The sequence below is a fragment of the Microtus oregoni genome, unplaced genomic scaffold, assembly GCF_018167655.1.
Source record: "Microtus oregoni isolate MIOR12 unplaced genomic scaffold, Mior012 000033F_ref0000390, whole genome shotgun sequence".
NCBI lineage: Eukaryota > Metazoa > Chordata > Mammalia > Rodentia > Cricetidae > Microtus > Microtus oregoni.
This window is the reverse complement of record NW_024543092.1, coordinates 9,098,122-9,118,284: the sequence shown is the minus strand read 5'-3', so window position 1 is coordinate 9,118,284 and position 20,163 is coordinate 9,098,122. Positions and strand designations below refer to the sequence as shown.

Below are 20,163 nucleotides of genomic sequence, written 5' to 3'. Positions count from 1 at the left end.
CCCCACCCCAAAAAAGAAAAAAAATTATCAGCGGGGAGAGAAGAGAAAAAGGAAGTTGGGCGGTGGCTGCAGGACTTAGAAGGGAAATAGACGCGACGTTTACCTTCGTGTCACCTGTGGAAGGATGGGGCAAGAGCCCTGACCCACGCGACCAGGCAGTGCGGTTCAATCTCTTACCCTGGCTATCAGGGAGCATGGGGCGGACAGAATGGACAGACAGACACCTCTGCCTCGCGCGGACCAGGTGCAGAGCAACCTCTGGGCAGGTCAACTTTCTCTCAGGTTCGCGCAGTGGGCAGCGAACGCGGAGTTTGGATCACAGAACTCCCTCCCCCTTTTCTTCGACCCCCAGGAAGCGATTAAAGTTTTCTGTCCGCCAGCGCGCCCCTTGGCAATCGGCTCCCTCAAGTTTGCCTCCTCCTCAGGTCGGAGGCTGGCGGGGTACTTGGCTGACCCCTCTGCTCCTGCGTTTCCCCAACCCCACCCCCTGTCTTCCTCCATTTTTCACGCCCGGCCACCGCCGCCCTACCTGGGCAAGGATGCGAGCTGGCACTAGACAGCAGCTCCTGAGAGCAGAAGGGCAGAAGAGCGGGCGCAGGGGTCGCGAGGCAGACCAGGCTTGATGGCCTCTGTCAAAACTCACGGTCCCCGCCAACTCCGCTCGCCCCTCCCACACGCCCGCGCCCCGCCCACCAGCCGGCACCGAGAAAAAATGCGCCTCCTTCCCGCGGGGACGCAGCCAATTCCAGACCAGCGTCCGGCCATGCTCCCTTAAAAAGCGAGGGAAAAAATCCAGAGGAGCCTTTATTTCTTTTTCTTTTTCTGTTCCCCCCGCCCCCCCCCCCGTGCAACTTTCCCCCAAGTGAGGGAAATGTTTTTATTAGTGAGGATGTCTATGCTCAAAGCGAGTTGCGGAGTCTTCTTGGCTCGCCTGTATACACACACACACACAAGCGAGAGAGAGAGAGAGAGAAAGAGAGAGAGAGAGAGAGAGAGAGAGAGAGAGAGAGAGAGAGAGAGATGCTGGCGAGAGGCTCCTCCACCGCATACAGCAGGTGAGCCTGTACGCGAAGTGGCCCAGCCCCTTTCCCAGTGCCTCTGTCTCCCGCTGTGCTAGCCGGCCTGCGCTCTCTCGCGCGGTGCGCCTCTGGTACGAAGGCCACACCGGTGGAGAAGTCCAGAGGAACGGCACTCCGGGCCTGGTGTCCTCCTGCCGCCACCGCACCGAGTCGCCACCGCGATCGTCCTCAGCATCCCTCCTGAAGCCGGCGCCCCCTGCCTCGGTCCGACTGCGCTCTGCGTCCCCGGGGGAGGCTGAGGCTCCGGCGTTTTAGTCCTTGCCTTCCCAGGCGGAGTGCTCACCTCCACCGCAGCCACCTGGCATCTGGTCTCAAAAAAGCAACCAAAGTGACAAATTCGAAGGGGCGGGGCGGAGAACAGACCCAAAAGCATCCCTCTGCCAGCGCGACAGTGAATGCCCAACAAGACCACACAGTCTGACACCCTTCCTCATGACCCTCCACACACTTCTCCGTGTGCGCACAAAAGGAGGAAAAAACACAAGTCTCTTCTCCCCCCATTTTTCCTTTCCCTTTTCTCTCTCTTCCTCTTTCGCACTCCTTACTTCAGAGTAAGATGCCTACAGACTCCCCCACCAGTCGCTTCCAAGCCACTTGCCCACATCCCCCCCGCCCCCGCCAGGATTAAGTTTTCTATTTTTCTGATCTCTTTCCCAAGACAAAGGTGAGGTTCTTTCCCTCTCTAGATCTAGGAAATTTCATCCTCACCTAGAAAAAAAAAATCGGGCTGGAGAGATGGCTCAGTGGTTAAGAGCACTGCCTACTCCTTCAGAGGTCCTGAGTTCAATTCCCAGCAACCACATGATGGCTCACAACCATCTGTAATGAGATCTGGTGCCCTCCTCTATCTGATGCTCTCTTCTGTCATGGTGGCATACATGCAGATAGAGCACTCATATGTATAAATAAATAAATATTTTAAAAAAAGAAAAAAAAATCAATGAATGACTTTGGCACAGGCCAAGTTGCAGATTAATTAGAGATTAGATCCCATCAGCGGTTCTTACCCCCAAATTTTCTCTTCTTTTTCTCTGTCTCATATGTCTTCCTGACAAATGAATGCTCCAGGGCTGCAGACACAGTGCTCAAGTGCTCTGTCAGTCAGGACTGGGGAGAGGGAACCCCATGGTGTCTGCCACCCATGGGCTTCCCCTTTACTGCTGCTGAGCCTTTGCTGCAGGGAAGGCAACCAATTGAGAGACTTAGCCTAAGCAGGAGCCCACAAACACTGGTTCAGGTACATCCCTTAGCAATCCAATCCCTGTCGCTGATGCTTCTGAGCTGGGTCAAAGAATGGCCTGAACAAATGGGAAAGACCGAGAAGGTTATAGATTTCTTTGTCTGCTTTTGCACTTTCCTTTCCTTCCTAAGGCAATTCTCAAAACAGTGAGTCCAACATGTGCTGGTCAAATGTAAGCATTCAGAAATTAAAGATTGGCCCCTATCACTGAATACATGCCACAGGTCAAGAAAAATAAGAAATGAAGTTCTAAGCTTGTATGGAGTTTAATTTGCCCTTTTTGAGACTGAAAAAATGCATAATAAAGTCTGACACTTGCACTTCCTTCCACATCCCAAATGGGATTTCTGTTGACAGCTTCAGCGGGTTAGGCCTCTGTTCTAGGGACGCTGAGAGTTCTACCTCAACTTAGAAATCCCTGGTGAAGTGCCTAGACTATAAGATGGGACCTCCAGCTTAATGTCGTCAGGCAAGATGGCTGAGCTCTCCTAAATAGCAAACCCTGCCTTTGTCAGGGCGTCAAATCTGATCAAGCTAGTATTATATTTCAATATTGACAGTTTGCTCTTATGGATAGACTGCAAAATGGCTTTGGTGGAGTTTATGGTTCCCCTTTTTTACAAGGTTCTGGGGCAGACAAAGTCATTAATGTTGCAATACATACCTGCTTGTTTTGCATCTAATGAGGCTACAGGGGTCTTTCTCTGCTATTGTTGGCTGAGGTCTAGAATTTAAATATATCACAGATGGAAATTCCATATTAAAAAGCCTTCCCTTAAAAACTAAGATCATTCTTGATTGAATTTTTTCACCTAAATAATGTTCATTGAACAATTTCACAAAATAAAGTCTTAAATTCCTCCTCATGCCAGTGAAATTACCCTAGATCACCACCTATTACTTCTGTTACTGTAGAGACCAGCTCTCCAACTCCCAAATAGAGGTACATGGCTTGACATGTGTTTTGGAAAACAGGTACTTACTAATCTTGCAGAGTTTAAATGAGTTCATAAAATAAGCCTCACGTGTTGTGTGCACAGCCACTGACTGGTTCAGGGGTGTGCAGCATGGACAGCCTGGTTAGTGAGAGCTATTGATTATCTCAGACCACCACCTGAGGACTGACTTTAGTCCTTGAATTTAACCTACTTCAAGGGCAGCTTCATTAGCAGAGAGAAATTTCATCTTCTCCCCGTTTCTTCCCAACTCTTGAATAACACAAAGTGAAATGGCCAAAGGCAGACTACAAGAGAAAGAAAGGCCAGGAGTTTTGTGGTAACCTAAGACCTTGCCCCCAAGAAAATCAAAATTAATTTCAAATTCTTCTTTCTAAAACTCTATCCATCTCAGAATCATCCTCTAGAAAACTTTAGGTGGGTGATATTTCTATTTCTAGTGTGTGCGTGTGTGTGTGTGTGTGTGTGTGTGTGTGTGTGTGTGTGTGTGTGTTTTCAATAGTCTGAATTTTTTCAACTAGATTTTTGGGGTTTGGTTTTATTTGGTTTTGGTTTGAAGTCTTCTACTGCAACTCAGGCTGGTCTAGATTTGTAGCAGTCATTTAACTCATCTCCCAAGAGCTGAGGTAGTAGGTGTTTGCTGTCATGCCCACCCGCCCTTCCTACAACGTGCCTGAGACAAAAAGATGCCTAAAAATAACATTGTGTGCAACTTTTTTCAGTAGTAAACTACTGTAGCAAGAACAATTGAGGCTTGCCCTTACCAATAAGGAAAGATGTACATCAAGGATGTACGATGGCCCATTATCTTAGAAAGAATCTGTGAGGAACAACCAGTCCGAGAAGGCCTGTTAAGTTAAGGGTTTAGAGAGTATGCCTTTCATGGAAACCTGCTCTGGTGAGGGTTGGCCAACAGAAATGGGGATGGTTTGATTGGATACAATACATTGTGTCTCTGCTCCTGCAGTCACTGTGGAAACTTTGTCTCTAATTGCTATAGCACTGCATAGTGGAGATAGTGAAGATATTGAAGACCTGTCAGAATAAGGACTTTAAAAACTGCCCCTCCTCAAACCTGGAACCACACCATCACAGACAAGCAGAAATGCCATTACAGCTAGATGTCCATTTTATTCTTCACATAAATTGGTGCTGTCATCAGTACATTGGACCACTGTTGCTGGAGGCTTCTTGTTCGTTCCCAGCCACCCAGACTCAAAATAATCACACAGAAATTATATTAGTCACAACAATCTTTGGCCAATAGCTTATGGATATTTTTACCTAACTCTTACATCTTAAATTAGCCCATTTCTATTATTACTTTATCAGAGGCTAGTGGCTAACCGGTAAGTTTCTGTCCAGTGTCTCCTTCAGCTGCTACATGGCCTCCTTCTGACTCCGCCTCCTTTTTTCCTCTATCTATGCTTGGAATTCCTGTCTTGTTTTATTCTTCGCTGCCATTGGCCCGTGCAGATTCTATATTAACCAATGGAAATAAAACATATCCACAACCTACAGAGGGGAATCCCTCACGAGATCACTTTTCCTGGAGAAAAGGAATATGATAATAGAATTTCCTTTGCCGTGTCCTCCACCTTTTAAAGCAGGGGTGCGGAAGTAGAGTTGAGGGAATGCTCACTTGGGAAACTATTTTCTCTTCACCTGTGCATTGCACTAGATGGCAGAGGGGCCTGAATGAGAAGCTTGGCCTCTCTTCACCTCCACACAGAGGCCAACCCTGACCATGAGCAGGAGTCAAGAAATGAACTAAGCAAGTGACCCATTCACGAAATGGGACAGGTGAATGGTTCTTGTTTTTGTTTCTGCTTCCTTTGTTTTTGTCTCTCTGGGTGACTTAACTGAATCAAAAAAAGATTCAGGTCCTCAACAAGAGGGTCACAATTCTTAAGCCAGGTGTTCACATACTAGAGAAAGCGACTAGTCAATGCAGGGAAATAGAACTGAAAGATACACAGATATACAGACACACAGATACACACAAAACACTCACACACAAACACAGAGTAAAGACAAGCAGTGGTGACTCCCACATATTCATACGTGTGAAAGGACGGGGAATCCCGTGACAACCCAAAACGTTTTCAGCCCTTTATCAGTGGCCTTGTCAGACTTCTCCTCTGTGTAAAAAGAGAAAGTGCCTTAACCACACTTCCCTCTGGACCTGATAGATGAGGTGACTTTCTGATTTGTTACCTTTTTAGGCAACAGTTTATCGAAGGGAGCCCTGGTGACCTGGAACACAGGTGGCACACACCCCCTAGGACAGTGGATCTCAACCTTCCCAATAGTGTTATCCTTTAACACAGTTTCCCATATTGTGGTGACCCCATAAAGTTATTTTTGTTGTTCCTTCATAACTGTAATTCTTCTAGTGTTATGAATCATAGTGTAAATATCCGATATGCAAGAGATCTGACATGTGGCCTGTGACCACTTTGAAAAGCCCCTTGAACCCTCCAAAGGGTTGAGACCCATTAGTTGAGGACCACTTCCCTTGGAGCTCCTTGACCACCACAGTCTTCCCTGTTCCAAGGGTCTCTGGTGTCTTTAGGTCTGGTTCTGGGATCTTGGTCAGACTTTCAGAAACGTTGTGGGGTATTCACCAGAGAAGACTGCTCAGACATGGATTTAAGTTAATAGAAGCTCTTTATTAGCAGGTCAGCAATCACACTGTATATTTGGGAGCCAGTGTGGCACCAAGCATTTTTCAGGTTGAACTTATATGCGCAAAAAAAAAAAATGTTCTGTGTGGACATGCTTTAGTCAAGAATGGTTAGCCAGGAATACGAGTACAGAAGCCAGAAAGCAAGGTCAGTCCATTCAGAGACTGTCCCTCAACTATGAAGTTGGAGGGATTAGGCCTTTGTTTTAGGTTTGGCAGGTAGTTTTGTCTATGTGCTGAGTTTTACAGTGTGAATGGCACTTTGATCATGGAGTCAGCTATGCTAAGATATGGGACCCTGTTACAGTTACCAGTGATTTCTATTAAACAACTGGTCCTCATTTTCCATTTACTATGATTAGTTGTTGCAGGTTTCCTTTAGTGATACCTGAGATGTTTGAATATTGTATGCAATATACAGAAGAGTGAAAACATCAAATTTTCACTAAGGAGATCTGATTATCCTGTTTCCTGTGCTAGGGATGTATACATAACCAAGTTTTTTTTTTTCCAAATCTCTGGTTCAAGTAGTTTCATTAGGGCAAAGCCAACCAAGGCACACCAAGAGAAACAGTACCAGGTTTCTGTTACTATTACTGAAAGGGCCCAAGTAAATGCACAGAGTGAAGACCATGAAATGCTGTGTCTGCAGCATCATGATTCATCTGGTGGAAGCTGATGGAAAGGGAGAGTGGTAGCACCAGATGAACTCCCATGACTTCTCTGGAGCATCTTCAACCTGCAGCAAGGAAACACGTCTTTTGAAGGATCTGAGGAAAGCCTGGGTCAGTTCCCCTGGGCACCCTGTACCAGTCATCACCACCCCACAGCCACGCTCACTGAGGGTCATTCAGTTCCCTCCTCCATCACCCCTGGGCTCTCCATTCAGGATCCCCTACTGTCTTCCTCCTTCTTTCCCATGTCCCAGAGCCTCAGACCCTGCTGCAGACCTGGGAGTTCAGAATGAAGTGGTGATGACTAGCTCTGCTTCCTCACTCAGCGCCTGATGGGGGTGGGGGGTGGAAGAGACTGAGGATCTCTATCCAGAAAGGGCCCTGGGTACTGGTTATCCAGGCTATGAGTGGAGTTCCAGACATCATTTCCCTTTCATTGTAAAACCCTCAAAATCTAAGAGTGGCATCACACCTGTGGGTGTGCCTGTCCCTGCCCTACCTTGTCCATCTGAGCAGCCCAGATGGGAGCTGTAGACTCCAGGAACAGCTTAGTCTCATTTGTCTCCAGTAGGGACACTGCTCCATTGATTCTGGAGGCTGCTGCTGCTGCTTGATTTATTCATGTGTATGAATGTGAGTCTGATAGTCTTTAAGTGTTCTATGTGAATGCCTGGTGTATGTGGAGAAGAAGGGGCTGGATCTTCTGGATCTGAAATTGTATAGTTTTGACTACCTTGTGGGTTCTGGGAATGGAACTTGGGTCTGATGCACAAGTAGCACATGGTCTTGCCACTGGGCCATCTTTTTATTTGTACCATTTTTTATATTTATTTATATCACTTTATCTTTGTCTGTCGGGTGGAATCTTATTCCCTCTACACATTGAGTGGGACTACCATGCGTTTTTGTGTTTCTGTTGACTCCTCATCTGCATGATGAAATCCTCCTAATTAGGAACCTGCTCTGTTCCCTCCTCTTTCCCACTGGTCTATGACATGATTCCTGTCCTGTCCAGGCTCAGGATACACAAGCTATTGCTAGCAGGTGACATGAACTCCAGATCTCTTGCGTCCTATCTCAATTAGATGCTCAATAAGATGACGGACAACAATAGGACTCCAGTAATTCACTCTTGCTTCTTTGCTTCTTACCCTCCTGTCCCTCACCCCGCTCCCAATACAACACACAGTACCTGTCATTGTCAAGGATTTTCATCAGAATACATAGAAGAAGGAAGTAGGGAAGGATTAAAAGCAGGACAGTGATCTTAGGATCGATGGCCATGGATGAAGACTGGTCCACATCTGGAATAGTGGTTGTGGAGGCTGAAAGCAGGTCAGCAATCTTAGGGTCGATGGCCATGGATGAAGACTGGTCCACATCTGGAATAGTGGTTGTGGAGGCTGAAAGCAGGTCAGCAATCTTAGGGTCGATGGCCATGGATGAAGACTGGTCCACATCTGGAATAGTGGTTGTTGAGGCTGAAGTGGAAACACAAGTTGAGTCTTTGACCAGACCTCAAATCTTAGAAAATCTCATTGTAGCTTCTGGGTGCTCAGGTAATTCAACAACATAAAGTTCCACCCCTGTTGCTGTGGAACAACTGTTTAGGTGAGCGGATCCCTGACCTCAAAAGACTCATGCAGCTATGTTAGGAAGAGCAGGATAATGATGAGTCCTTGTCTTTCCTGCTGGCAGGAGAGCAGGCATGAGGGTGACCTGTGAGGATGGTGACAGGGAAGAAGAAAGATCAGGGGAGATGAAAAGCAACAGTGATTCTAGAATGAAGAAAAAGTCAGGAAATAAAGACTCAGACTGTTACAACCAGTGAGAACCACAGAGAGAAAACAATGTACACACAAGTAATGAGATAGGAGAGGGTGAGAAAGAAGTGACTGGTGGAATAAACGGCCATCAGCACCAGAACTCATGGTGATTAGATTATTACACAGCCCACGGCACCCTTCACCTGCCTGAGTTTCCACCCCATCTTCTCAGTTACCTGCAGGCTCTAGCTTTTCTTCCCAATGTGACTCGAACTCCTCAAGCAATTTCTTGCAGTCCCCCTGTGAGGTCCTGGATAAGAAGTCTGTTACATGCTTTTTTTTCTCCCACATCTCCTTCATCCACCTGGATCCAGGATCAACTTCAGTCCACTCTCCAGTGCTTGAGTCAACATGGGCCATTTTGTATCCATTGAGGCCAAAGTCCCAGGATCCATTGAAACGTCCATCTACTTCATGCCAACAACACAGCCTGGCCTGCAGAGAGAGGGGCTCTGTGCCCATTGGAAAGAGATCAGCCTCTGGCCTTGATGAATCCTGTCTACCTACCCTCCCTCCTTTCCCATTATCTGACCTTGCTCTACCCTCCACATTTTAGCTTTGGTGCTGGATCTCTTCTTTTCCTCCATGCAAACACTGAATGTCCCAAACTTGTCACAAATCCTGTTCTTTCCTTTAGGGGGCCATCTAATATGTTCTCTTATTAAATTGTAGCTGTGGGGATTGAACCTAGGACCTCATGCATGCCAGGCAAGCACACTACCACTGAGCTAAATCCCCAACACTATGGAGCCATTTGAATCTTACCTCTGATAGTATTATTCTCCTGTTTCAGGTCAATCATTTGCTGTTTGAACAGGTCAGATAAATCTCGCAGAGTCTCAACCTGTGTTCCCCAGATCTTTGTGGCACTCAGTCTATTTCCTAGAACGCCATTGGGATAACAGTTGTTGGTACTGTTACAGTAAATAAAACACTTTTTGTTCAGTTGGCCTATGACTTCCCGATTCCATGGTCCAGATGCTGGTTTTTTAACAGTGAAGCTGTAGCAAAGAGAAGCAGCGTCTGTGAAGGAAACATGCGGTGAGGTTAGGGATGCGGAGCAGGGACGCAGAGACAGTCTCTGCCTGTGGATCAGGAAAGTCCTCTGGAAGGGAGTCTTTAAAAAGAGAAAGAGAGAAATAAGTGTTGACCGAGGTTTCTGTCCCACCCAGTCCTGCCCTGTCTGACAGTTGTTTAGTCACAAAGAAATCACACAGAGGTCTACAGTCATTATAAACTGAGTAACCTAGTATCTCAGGTGTCTTATTAACTCTTACACATTATATTAGCCCATAATTCTTGTCTGTGTTAGCCACGTGACTTGGTACCTTTTTGGCGAGGCAGTCGCATATTGCTATTTTGCTTTCTCTCCAGTTAGGTCATGACTGCAGACTGAAACTTCCCTCTTCTTAGGATTCTCATTGCCCTGCCTATACTCCCTGCCTGGCTACTGGCCAATTAGCATTTTATTAAAATACAATTGACAGGGCACAGACTATTGTCCCACAGCAAGTAAGTAAGAAGTCAATCAATCAGTCAATTAATCAATCGATCCCAGGCTGAGTTTCCACTGTGCTAAAAAAGTTTAACCTTTCTCTGTTACTTGAAGATGCAGGTCAAGGTGTGGCCCACCCCTGCTCTCCACCAGGACAATTCCCTTCTCTGTTATCACATTATCTTGCTAGGGGTGGGCCCTGTCAGTTATGACAGGAAAATTCAGGATGTCTTCTCTGGACCTGTTCATTCTGTAGAATCTCCAGAACCTGCTCATGTAGACTGTGTGGAGACAGGATGGTGCGTGAGGCTGGGGGAGGGGGGCAGAGTGGAGCAGGGTGAGGATGGAACAGAGGTTGCATGGACACCATTTTTACTCATCTGTACTCAGATCATAGACTTGAACATCTTTGCTGGTTAGATTCTATTGCCAGTTTGATTTAGCCTAGAGTCACCTAATAAGGTAGTATCTACTGAGGGGCTGTTTTCACTATTAATAATGTAGGAACACCTGGGCACTGTGGACCTTACTATTCCCGGGACAGGCGGTCTCTGGCTGGATAAGAAATCTAGCTAAGCAGGAGCTGATGATCCAGACAGCAAACAGCATCCTCCATGGTTCCTGCTGTGCCTCTCTGGCTGTGAAGTGAGATCCTTGGTCATAGACAATGCTGTGTGGAATAGCACATAGGCCTGCCTCTGAGCACCTGCCCTGACCTCCCTCAGTGACAGACTATGGTTTTGAAGTAGGAGTCAAATAAATCAGTTTCTCCCTTACATTGCTTTTGGTAGAGTGTTTATCACAGCAACATAATGAAACCAGAACAACATACTCCAGATCCCCTGTATATTTTAGTTGTCCAGGGATGGCTTCCTGGACCTGGTCAGAGGCTAGCCCACACTACAGGACACAGAAAATCTAGGCTGGTTAAATCTGACAGTAGAAGAGTGGGGATCAAGAATCTCAGAGAAGTGCATGTGCCAGAGTGGATGGAACAGCAAACATTTCCAGGGGAAGTGTGCAGAGTCCATGCTGTCTGTGGATGCTGGAGTATCCCTGCTGAGAAGCACAGTGAGAAGGACCATGGAGAAGGGCACCATCATTGCTGGAAACTCAGAGATGATGATGATGACTCAAGGCTGGGGTGGGGTTAGGAAACTGTATTCCTGAATCCCAATAAATATGGAACAGAAAAATTCCATCAGGTGGAGCTATCAAGAGGCATTAACATCAAGGACAGTGGTTCATAGATGAGTAGGGGGGACCCAACTTGAAGCCTAACTGCTTAAGGGAGTCATGGATAACAGAACATCAAAATTCTACATATAGATAGATGGTTAGACAATCCAGATGTGGCTGAATTTTAATAATTAAAGACAGAACAGATGACCAAGGAGGTGAAAGCTGCTGTTCCATGAAAACCCCGACTCCTGTGCCCATTGTTTAAACTGAACCATTGGGGCTAAAGAGGTGGTGCACTGGTTGTGGGCACTGTCTGCTCTTGCAGAGGATCCACGTTTGATTCTCAGCAACCACACATGCTGGCTCACCACTGCCTGCAACTTCAGTTCCAGGAGATCAAATGACCTCTTTTGATTGACCTCTGAGGCCACCAGACACATATGTGGTGTACATAATACATGCAGTTAAAACAAATAAATCTAAAAAATAAACCAGTTAAAGCTGAACCACCTCCCAGACAGACCGAGATTGTCTTCCTAGGAGGACCAATCAGATTCCAACAAAAGGGGCCATTCGGGCCCCACAGCAAGTGCAGTCATTCTTTCAGTATCGCTTCATTACTGCCCTGTCACTCAGATACAAACCCCGAGATGCTATTGTGGATGTCTGGTGTGGTTATTTGAGAACTTGTCCTTTACAGAGTAGGGTGTTGGAATTCATGGTTCCCAGTTGGTGGCAGCTGCTTGGACAGGTTCAGGAGGTGTGGCCTGGCTGAAGGAAGTATGTCACTGGGGCTGTGACTTGGAAAGCCATTCCCATTTCTTCATCTCTGGACCATGGTTGAGGTTTAAGATGTTGGCTTTCAGCTGGGCATGGTACCACAGGGCTCTAATCCCAGCACTTGAGAGGCAGAGGCAAGTGAATCTTTCTGAGTTTGAGGCCAAACTGTTCTCCGTAGTGAGTTCCAGGACAGCCAGTGAGACCTTGTCAAAAAAACCCAAACCAAATCATACCAGAACAAGCTGAACTAAAAATACGTGGGCTCTCACTTTCCGGCTTCAGTCACAATGCCTGCCTGCTGCCATGTTCCCTGCTGGAATAGTGATGGTGATTGTTGAGTCTCATGGGAATGGAAGTTGAACCTGGTGGAACAAAGTTGCAATCCTAGCATTTGGTAAACTGAGGGAGAGGAGGGATTGTTGCAATTTTTATTGTGTGGGCTATTGTGTGGAATCCTGCTTAAAACAAAACAACAATAATAAAAGAAATAAGTAAGGAGGAAACGTACTAATGTGTGTGGTTGTGACTGTCTTGTCCCTGGAAGCATCTATTGCATTCTTCTGGAGAATACCTTAGGAATGTAAGAAAGAAAGTTAAGGACAAAGAGGTCCCAGAATGGTGGAGGGCTTGTGAGGAATCCCAGGAAGGCAGTCTTCAGAGTATAGACAACCTTAGGTCAAGGGGAGCTGTGTGAGACTGCCTCCTGGTGGGGTCTTTAACTGTGCCTAGCACATCTGGTCCAGGTGACTGAATTTCAGGTTTCCTGTGACCACAGTCGCGCTGAGGATGCCACCAGGCATTCCCTTCTGTCACCCAGCACTCTTCAGTAACTTGCCTCCTTCCCTGCCCTCTGCCCTCACTTTTCTTCTAACTTGTTTAATCTACCAAATCCTGGTGGGTAGTGCCAGGGAGAGACTGGGCACTGTGGTAGTGAAGTGGGGAAGGAGAAGCCCAGGAGCTTCTATCCAGCCTAGGCATATTGCAAACTTCCTGACTCAGAGCCAGGTTCTGTTCCCCCAGCCACCCTCCACTTAGACCCTGGGAACTCACCAGCCAACTGCTTGGTCACCAGACAGCTCAGTAGAACCAAAAGTCTCAGCTTCTGAAAATGATTGCTCAGTGAGTTCCGAGGCTTTGCCATGGTTCCTTCCTGAGACCTGGCTACAGACAGGTGTGACTGGAGCTGTGGAGAGAATCCAGGAGACCTCAGTACTGCCCTACAGAGGACCCTGAGCAGAGATTCCCAAAGGTCTCAGACACCTGGGCTGTGAATTCAGGTCTTTCCATGCTCCGGCCATGCTGGTGCCTAGTTCCAGTCTTTTCCTGCATCTCTTGGGCCCTGTGCCCAAGATCGCCCCTGCCAGAGAACCGCGGTCCTTGTGCCCTTAGGTGCATGAAGGGCACCATGTGAACTGAGAGGTGAGGGCACTGTGGTCCTGGACTCCACACCCTTGGTCCCTTCCTCTCACTCACTGGCAGCTGTGCCCTCAGGGACCATGGGAAACAGAATCAAGAAACTCATCTATGCTTTTGGCTGCTTCTCTGCAGACCTCAGGGAGATGCAGATAAATTTATTTGGGACAGTGTAAGCCCTGTGCGGTGTCAATGCACACAACCACGCCCTGTGGTATTGCTTGGCATTCCTGTCCTCATCAAAGTAGATGCCTCTGAATCAGTTCCCTCTGCTTCCGCTACAACTTCACACACAGTGAATCTCCCTCAGACCTCATGCTCCTCCTCACTTCCTCTTTTGTAAATTTCTTCCCCATCCCAGAATCATTTGCCACTCCAGGTTCCTTTCCTATCACCCCTCCTGCACCCACATGGTATTTGTCACCTCTCTGCTTGCCACTGTCACTCAACCCCCATGCTTGACCCTCCCTAGTTATCCCCCACCCCCTCCATTTCCTTCCTTTTACTCTCTCCCTGCTGAAGACAATTGCTATCTTGTCAGCAAGGCTGAGCTTTTCTCCTTGACTCTGTGACATTGGAACCTAGGACATTTAGGAAAGTTCTGCTATCAAAAAACTAGTTACAATTAAAAGCAGATTCTGGGGTCTGGAGAGAGGACCCAGAGGGTGAGAGCACCAGCTGCTCTTTGGGGATCCAGGCTGGATCCCCAACACTCAAACAGCAGCTCACAACCTTGGTTAGTGAGGTTCCAGGGGATTCCATGCAAACTCCTGGCCTCCATAGGCACTGCACACACACAGTGTAGAGAATCACACACAGACAAAGTACTCATGAGATAAAAATGAATGATTATCCTTTTCTGTTTGAGAAGAGGCTTTTACATAGGAAAAGTCCAAATTCTTGGTAGAAAATTTTGAATTTGTTGTCACTTTTAAGTGTGTTTTTGTAAGTGAACTGTATGTTTGCGAGAGAATTTAACACACACACACACACACACACACACACACACACAGGCGTTTTTGAGGTTTTTATTTCTCATCTCAGTTTCCCTTAACATAGAACATTTTTTTTAATCTGATTTTGCTCCTGGATACTTTGCGTGATCTGAAATGTTTGTTTCTGGAGGTGGCCCCGAGGTGGCTAAGGAGCAGGACAAAGGATAACCATGGGGGAGGGGGGCTTTCAAAGGGCGCAGAGGAAGTAGCATAAGAAAAGAGACTCCGTTTTTTTCGCGCCCCCCCCCAAAAAAATAAAAAAATAATCAGCAGGGAAAGAGGAGAAATAAGAAACAGGGCGGTGGCTGCAGGACAGAAAAGGGAAATAGACGCGACGTTTACCTTCGTGTCCCCCGTGGAAGGATGGGGCAAGAGCCCTGACCCGCGCGACCAGGCAGTGCGGCTCAATCTCTTACTCTGGCTATCAGGGAGCATGGGGCGGACAGAATGGATAGACAGACACCTCTGCCTCGCGCGGACCAGGTGCAGAGCAACCTCTGGGCAGGTCAACTTTCTCTCAGGTTCGCGCAGTGGGCAGCGAACGCGGAGTTTGGATCACAGAACTCCCTCCCCCTTTTCTTCGACCCCCAGGAAGCGATTAAAGTTTTCTGTCCGCCAGCGCGCCCCTTGGCAATCGGCTCCCTCAAGTTTGCCTCCTCCTCAGGTCGGAGGCTGGCGGGGTACTTGGCTGACCCCTCTGCTCCTGCGTTTCCCCAACCCCACCCCCTGTCTTCCTCCATTTTTCACGCCCGGCCACCGCCGCCCTACCTGGGCAAGGATGCGAGCTGGCACTAGACAGCAGCTCCTGAGAGCAGAAGGGCAGAAGAGCGGGCGCAGGGGTCGCGAGGCAGACCTGGCTTGATGGCCTCTGTCAAAACTCACGGTCCCCGCCAACTCCGCTCGCCCCTCCCACACGCCCGCGCCCCGCCCACCAGCCGGCCCCGAGAAAAAAGCGCCTCCTTCCCGCGGGGACGCAGCCAATTCCAGACCAGCGTCCGGCCATGCTCCCTTAAAAAGCGAGGGAAAAAATCCAGAGGAGCCTTTATTTCTTTTTCTTTTTCTGTCCCCCCCCCCGCCCCGTGCAACTTTCCCCCAAGTGGGGGAAATGTTTTTATTAGCGAGGATGTCTATGCTCAAAGCGAGTTGCGGAGTCTTCTTGGCTCGCCTGTATACACACACACACACACACACACACACACACACACACACGAGCGAGAGAGAGAGAGAGAGAGAGAGAGAGAGAGAGAGAGAGAGAGAGAGAGAGAGAGATGCTGGCGAGAGGCGCCTCCACCGCATACAGCAGGTCCCTTCTCCGCAGCTGAGCCTGGTTGCGAAGTGGCAAGTGGAAAGAGCGAAGGCAAACTCTTGGCTGGAGGCCCCGCCGCGGGTCGCCTGTTTTTATTAGTAAGGATGCCTGTGCTCAGTGCCAGCCACGGAGTCTTTTTGCTGCGCACACACACACACACACACACACACACACACATACACACACACACACACACACACACACACACAGAGGCGTTTGGGGGGTTTTTATTTCTCATCTCGGTTTCCCTTAACTAGAACAATTTCTTAAAACTCTCTTTTTGTTCCTGGGAACTTTGGGTGATCTCAAATGCTTGTTTCTGAAGGTGGCAAAGGAGCAGGATAAAAGATAACCATGGAGGGTGGGGGGCTGGAGAGATGGCTCAGAGGTTAAGGGCACTGACTGCTCTTCCTGAGGTCCTGAGTTCAATTCCCAGCAACCACATGGTGGCTCACAACCATCTGTAATGAGATCTGGTGCCCTCTCTGGCGAGTAAGCATATATGAAGACAGAACACTGTATACATAATAAATAAAAATATTTTTAAAAAATTAAAAAAAAAGGATAACCATGGGGGGAGGGCTTGCAAAGGGCGCCCGAGGAAGTTGCATAAGGAAAGAGACTCCGTCTTTTCGCGCCCCCACCCCAACCAAAAAAGAAAAAAAATTATCAGCGGGGAAAGAGGAGAAAAAGGAAGTTGGGCGGTGGCTGCAGGACAGAGAAGAGAAATAGAGGTGACGTTTACCTTCGTGTCCCCCGTGGAAGGATGGGGCAAGAGCCCTGACCCGCGCGACCAGGCAGTGCGGTTCAATCTCTTACTCTGGCTCTCAGGGAGCATGGGGCGGACAGAATGGACAGACAGACACCTCTGCCTCGCGCGGACCAGGTGCAGAGCAAGCCTCTGGGCAGGTCAACTTTCTCTCAGGTTCGCGCGGTGGGCAGCGATTGTGGGGTTTGGACCACAGAACTCCCTCCCCGTTTTCTTCTACCCCCAGGAAGCGATTAAAGTTTTCTGTCCGCCAGCGCGCCCCTTGGCAATCGGCTCCCTCAAGTTTGCCTCCTCCTCAGGTCGGAGGTTGGCGGGGCGCTTCGCAGACCTGTCTGCTCCTGCGTTTCTCCCCTCCCCACCCCTGTTGTCCTCCACTTTCCGCGCCTGGCCACCGCCGCCACCTTACCTGGCCAAAGATTATTTTTGTTGTTCCTTCATAACTGTAATTCTGCTAGTGTTATGAATCATAGTATGAATATCCGATATGCAAGCTATCTGACATGTGGCCTGTGACCATTTTGAAAAGCCCCTTGAACCCTCCAAAGGGTTGAGACCCATTAGTTGAGGACCACTTCCCTTGGAGCTCCTTGACCACCACAGTCTTCTCTGTCCCCCGGGGTCTCTGGTGTCTTTAGGTCTGGTTCTGGAATCTTGGTCAGACTTTCAGAAACGTTGTGGGGTATTCGCCAGAGAAGACTGCTCAGACATGCATTTGAAACCCCAAAGTCACTGGAGTGACACATTTCCTCCAACAAGGCCACACTGACCCCACAAAGCCAAAGCCTCCCTGGTTACCAAGCATTCGAATTTATGAGCCTATGTGGGCCATTCTTATTTAAGCAACCACAAATATATACTGAGGTTTTAAAAAAAAAAACATAGAAAGCTGGAAGGATGCCTCAATGATTAAGGGCACCAGCTGCTTTTCCAGAGGACCTAAGTTCAAATACAAACACCCACATGGTGCTCACAACAGCAGTTATGTGTAGCTGGAGTTACAGATGACTGCAGTTCCAGGAATATGACACCTTCCTCTGTCCTCCAAGGGCACCAGGCATATACATGGTATGCACACATATATTCAGGCGAAACAACATACATACACATAAAATAAAATAATTTTTAAAACTTGTATGGGTGTGCACGTTGAGGTGACCAGGCGGCGGTGTTGCGGTGTCGATGTCCTCGGAGGTGATCAGGGCGACTGCAGGGATGGTACTCGCAGAGCTGTATGTCTCTGACCGAGAAGGAAATGATGCAACAGGAGATGGAACCAAGGAGAAGCCATTTAAAACCGGCCTGAAGGCTTTGATGACAGTCGGGAAGGAGCCGTTTCCCACCATTTATGTAGACTCACAAAAGGAAAATGAGAGGTGGGATGTCATTTCTAAGTCACAGATGAAGAACATTAAAAAGATGTGGCACAGAGAACAGATGAAGAATGACTCTCGGGAGAAGAAAGAGGCAGAAGACAACTTACGAAGAGAAAAGAACCTGGAGGAAGCAAAGAAAATTATCATTAAAAATGACCCAAGCCTGCCAGAGCCAGCCTGTGTAAAGATTTGTGCATTAGAAGGATATAGAGGCCAAAGAGTGAAGGTGTTTGGCTGGGTCCACAGGTTGCGTAGGCAAGGAAAGAATTTGATGTTTCTGGTGTTGGCTATCTGCAGTGTGTCTTGTCAGATGACTTGTGCCAATGTTACAATGGAGTAGTCTTATCCACTGAGAGCAGCGTAGCAGTATATGGAACACTAAACCTGACTCCAAAGGGCAAGCAGGCTCCAGGAGGCCGCGAGCTGAGCTGTGACTTCTGGGAACTGGTGGGGCTGGCCCCAGCTGGAGGAGCTGATAACCTGATCAACGAGGAGTCCGATGTCGATGTCCAGCTCAACAACCGGCACATGATGATCCGCGGAGAGAACATGTCCAAAATCTTGAAGGCACGGTCCATGATCACCAGGTGCTTTAGGGATCACTTCTTCGACAGGGGCTACTGTGAAGTTACCACTCCGACGCTGGTGCAGACGCAGGTGGAAGGCGGGGCCACACTCTTCAAGCTTGACTATTTTGGGGAGGAAGCGTTTTTGACCCAGTCCTCGCAGCTGTACCTGGAGACCTGCCTTCCGGCCCTGGGGGATGTTTTCTGTATCGCCCAGTCCTACAGGGCCGAACAGTCCAGAACACGAAGGCACCTGGCTGAATTCACACACGTGGAAGCTGAGTGCCCCTTCCTGACCTTTGAGGACCTCTTGAACCGTTTGGAGGACCTGGTGTGTGATGTGGTGGACAGAGTCTTGAAGTCACCAGTGGCGAGCATAGTGTACGACCTCAACCCGAACTTTAAACCTCCTAAACGGCCTTTCAGACGAATGAACTATTCAGATGCTATTGAGTGGCTGAGGGAACACGATGTAAAGAAAGAGGATGGGACGCTCTATGAGTTTGGAGACGATATTCCTGAAGCTCCTGAGAGACTGATGACAGACACCATTAATGAACCGATCCTGCTGTGTCGATTTCCAGTGGAGATCAAGTCCTTCTATATGCAGCGATGTCCTGAGGATCCTCGGCTCACTGAATCTGTTGATGTGCTGATGCCCAATGTTGGTGAGATTGTGGGCGGCTCGATGCGCTCTTGGGATAGTGAAGAGATTCTGGAAGGCTACAAAAGGGAGGGAATCGACCCTGCTCCGTATTACTGGTATACAGATCAGAGAAAATATGGTACATGTCCTCATGGAGGCTATGGCCTGGGCCTGGAAAGATTCCTAAGTTGGATTCTGAACAGATATCACATCCGAGATGTGTGCTTGTACCCTCGATTCGTCCAACGCTGCAGACCATAACCAAGTGGCCCTGAAGCATGAAGGAAGGGAAATGTTCATGAAAAGATAAGACTGCTTCTGCAAAAGAACAAAAATTCGAAACATCCCTAGATTTTTCTGTCTTTATGTGTTTTCTTCCCATTACCATAAAAGAAGTAGATGTGACTTGAATACAAAGTGACATTGGTTTCCTTTTAATAAAAGTACTCATTACAGAAAAAAAAAACTTGTATGAACATTTATCCTAAGCAAAAATCCAAATTTTGATAGTCCTGTTTTCTTGTATATAAATGTTATTTATGTGAAACAGACATTTTTTTTTGCCACGAGGTGTTTTATTTTCATCAATCATACAAATAATTTTCTATAATATCCCAGGGCAAACCGGTGAAATTTGGCAGTCCGATTAGTAGGGGGTCCCCCTTCAGGGACCCGCGGGCCGGTGGCATCGGCGCGGAGTGCCCGGGTTCACAGTGCAGCAGTGCAGCTTGTGGCTCGCGTCCATCTTGCAGGTGGCTCTTCCTCCACGTCACGAGGGGGTCTCGGAGATGACGGGGTGGGGCGGGGTGGGGGAATCCTCCAGTCTGGGCTTTTAGGAAATTTCACTCCTCTTTTCCTGTTCAATGGTCTCTTTGGTCGGCAGGGTGTTCTTCTCCTGCGTCTCGGTCTTCTTCAGCTTGGCCTTATTGAAGCTGGCGATTTCCCCCATGTCCGGCTTGTCTGCCATTTTCTTACAACCCGAGGAGTCTCCTTCCGAGCTCGCGCTCCAGGTGCTCCCACTCGCCTTGCTGCAGCAAGAGACCTGAAACAGACATTAAAGATAACTTTCTGGAAAGAATCTGCTGCACACAGGAAAAGTACTGTTAAAGGAAACTATGAAGTAATATATGCTTACATTAAGCTAAGGAAGGCTTCCAGTTAACAATCTTGATCTCTA

The 20,163-nt window shown here is 48.0% G+C and overlaps 2 protein-coding genes and 1 pseudogene across 2 annotated transcripts in view; 2 read left to right on the top strand and 1 right to left on the bottom strand.

The window, feature by feature from the left end:
• LOC121466453 (UL16-binding protein 1-like) overlaps positions 1-20,163 on the top strand; it is a 79,591-nt gene that overhangs the window by 40,668 nt on the left and 18,760 nt on the right. The gene's annotated exons all lie outside the window — the stretch shown is intronic.
• On the top strand, positions 17,547-19,452 carry LOC121466452 (annotated as a pseudogene).
• LOC121466454 (thymosin beta-10-like) lies at positions 19,549-20,023 on the bottom strand. Its single transcript, XM_041680181.1, has one exon. It carries the CDS (start codon positions 19,951-19,953, stop codon positions 19,819-19,821), a length of 135 nt encoding a protein of 44 aa, XP_041536115.1. The 5' UTR covers positions 19,954-20,023; the 3' UTR covers positions 19,549-19,818.